We start from the raw sequence: 2,635 nt of genomic DNA, 5'->3' as shown, positions 1-2,635 counted from the left end.
TCTCTCTCTCTCTCTCTCTCTCTCTCTCTCTCTCTCTCTCTCTCTCTCTCTGTCTCACTGTCCCTTTCCCTATCTCACTCACTTTCTTTCAGTCTCTTTTCCGTTCTATCTTTCCCTCCATTCTCACTTTCTCTCTCCCCTATTTTTAAAACTACATTACGACCGTTACAATGCTGATGGTTATTTTTATACTAAAACTTAACTCCCAGTACTTTCTCTGTTTATCAGTCTTGCTTTATATTTGTACCAAATAACCGTTGCTGTGTCTATGAGCTTTTCTTTGATCAAACAGTCCAATAATATGTCACGATTCAATAGCATCTTATCAGCGTCTGTGATGTAACAGTTTGGCACTTCGCCGTGACACGCAAGAGACCCGAATTCGATTCGCAGGCGGGGAGAATAGTTAATATATTTCTTATCAAATATCTCGGCTTTTCTGCTGGGATGCGGCATACGTCCCAGCCTGAATTGAACCTACCAAACAGGGTCTAAGTCTGCCTTCTTAATTGTGAAAATTAGGTCGATCAAGGGCTTTAAAATGACTTCATAAATAAAACCCAAAAAAACTCGCTCTTTTTTGTCTTTCAGTCTGGCTTTTTCTTTGCATTCACGTTACCGTGTCTATTTGCTTTTCTATAATAATCAAACAATCCAATAATATGTGACGACTCAGTGACACTTTGACGTCATCATATCGTCGTCGTATCGTCATCCCATCCTCATCGTCCACAGGCGTTCTGGGCAAACCTGGGTCGTATGACGCGGCTCTGTATTCCGCCATCGCCGACATGTTGCTTCGTGAAGACGACACAGAGAGGAACGGGAGCAACCCCAGACCATACTACTGCAAGCTGCACTTCAAGGCCTTGACCTTTGACACCAGCACTGGAGACGCTGTCTTTGACAGTCTGGTCAGAGGTGAGTAGATGGTATATGGTTAGATTAATGGTTAGAGATGAATAGATTTATGGTTAGATTGCTGGTTAGAGATGTGTGGATTTATGGTTAGATTGAGGGTTAGAAATGAATAGATTTATGGTTAGATTGCTGGTTAGAGATGTGTGGATTTATGATTAGATTGAGGGTTAGATATGAATAGATTTATGGTTAAATTGATGGTTAGAGGTGTAGATTTATAGTTAGATTGATGGTTGGACATGAGTAGATGGTTTATAGCTCAATTGATGGTTAGATCTGGGTAGATTTAAGGTTAGATTGATGGTTAGAGATGTGTGGATTAATGGTTAGAGGTGAATAGATCTTAGGTTAGTGGTGAGTTAAATTGGTAGGTAGAAGTGAGTACATTTATGATTAAACTTGAGTTGATTTACGGTTAGAGCGATCGCTGGATGGATATAGTATGTCAATGGTTAGACTGATCTTCTAAGATCGGTAGATTTATGAATACAGTGATGCTTGTATTGGTGAATGGATTGGTATATAGACAGATTGATAGTTAGATTAATAGGTATATTAATAATCAGACTGATAGTCAGATCGATAGGTATATTGATGATTAGATTGATAGTTAGATTAATGGTTAGATTGTTGATTAGATCCGTAGTTAGGATGAAAGTTAGATTTATCGTATATTGATGATTAAATTGATCGCTCGCCAGAGGTGAGTAGATTGATAGTCATATAAATGATAAGACTGATATTGATGGTTAAATTGATCGATAGATAGATAACTAGATCAATGATTAGATTGATAGTTAGTTTGACAGTTGTCTTGATAGTTATATTGATGATTAGATTGATCGTCGGAAGTGAGTACGTTGATAGTTAGACAGCTAGCTATATTGACCTTTAGATTCATAGTTATATTAATGGTTAAATTGGTTGAAAGATTGATTGTCTGAGGTGAGCCAGAAGACTGAGTGCAACAATTGAGCAGATAGACGGTTAGAGGTGACACATTCTATTAACCACCCACCTCGACGCCGTGCTGCAGACACTCCAGTTTGGTTGTGATACGTTCAAGAGTTGAAAAACCTCTTTCACCCCACTGCCTGGGGCTGTAAAAACGTAAATAACGTTAATGCTAAGTTGAAAGAGAAAACTGCAGCACTTTTAAAATCAAAAGTACTTCTGCCCAGCTTAAAGAGAAAAGAACATACTACTTTTACATTTTGGCTTCCGACGCGATGAGAAGTGCTCCTGGGATCTCAGGTTAACCGATTAGAAAAAGAATTGCAGCGCAGATAAAGAGACTGACGCAATCAAAATGGTTTTACAGAAGCTATTTCCAACTGGAAAGAAACGCAATAAGCAAACTGAACTGAGGTGGGTTTTTTTTAGATTAAGTAAACCGACAAAACTGCCGTGGAGATTTCAAGCATGTCCATTTTTTGGTGTGATTTTCTTAAACGGATAGGCGCACATGAAGGTATCAATCTCGAAACCCCGAGAAGTTACGTTGTAAAGGATTAACAAATTAAAGAACATTACTTGGAATTTTCAGGCTCGTTGTGTTGAAAAAGTTGGAAAATCGATTAAGATATCACCTCGGTGTCAAGCTTCCACCTGCACAGAAACGAGCTAGGTAGTTGATCTAGGTGTGTGGCAACTGTGCACGTGTGTGTGTGTGTGTGTGTGTGTGTGTGTGTGTGTGTGTGTGTGTGTGTGTGTA

General features: G+C 39.0%; 1 protein-coding gene across 2 annotated transcripts in view; it reads left to right on the top strand.

Annotated features, from left to right (window-relative positions):
* Nucleotides 1–2,635, top strand: part of LOC101862112 — a 74,925-nt gene that overhangs the window by 59,019 nt on the left and 13,271 nt on the right. For both annotated transcript variants that reach the window (XM_013082201.2, XM_035969616.1), the window contains exon 3: nucleotides 736–921. In XM_013082201.2, the coding sequence (XP_012937655.1) occupies nucleotides 736–921 (186 nt within the window). The remainder of the gene's footprint in view (nucleotides 1–735; nucleotides 922–2,635) is intronic.

Source organism: Aplysia californica, unplaced genomic scaffold, assembly GCF_000002075.1.
Source record: "Aplysia californica isolate F4 #8 unplaced genomic scaffold, AplCal3.0 scaffold00163, whole genome shotgun sequence".
Lineage (NCBI taxonomy): Eukaryota > Metazoa > Mollusca > Gastropoda > Aplysiida > Aplysiidae > Aplysia > Aplysia californica.
This window is presented reverse-complemented; position numbering and strand designations above follow the sequence as displayed.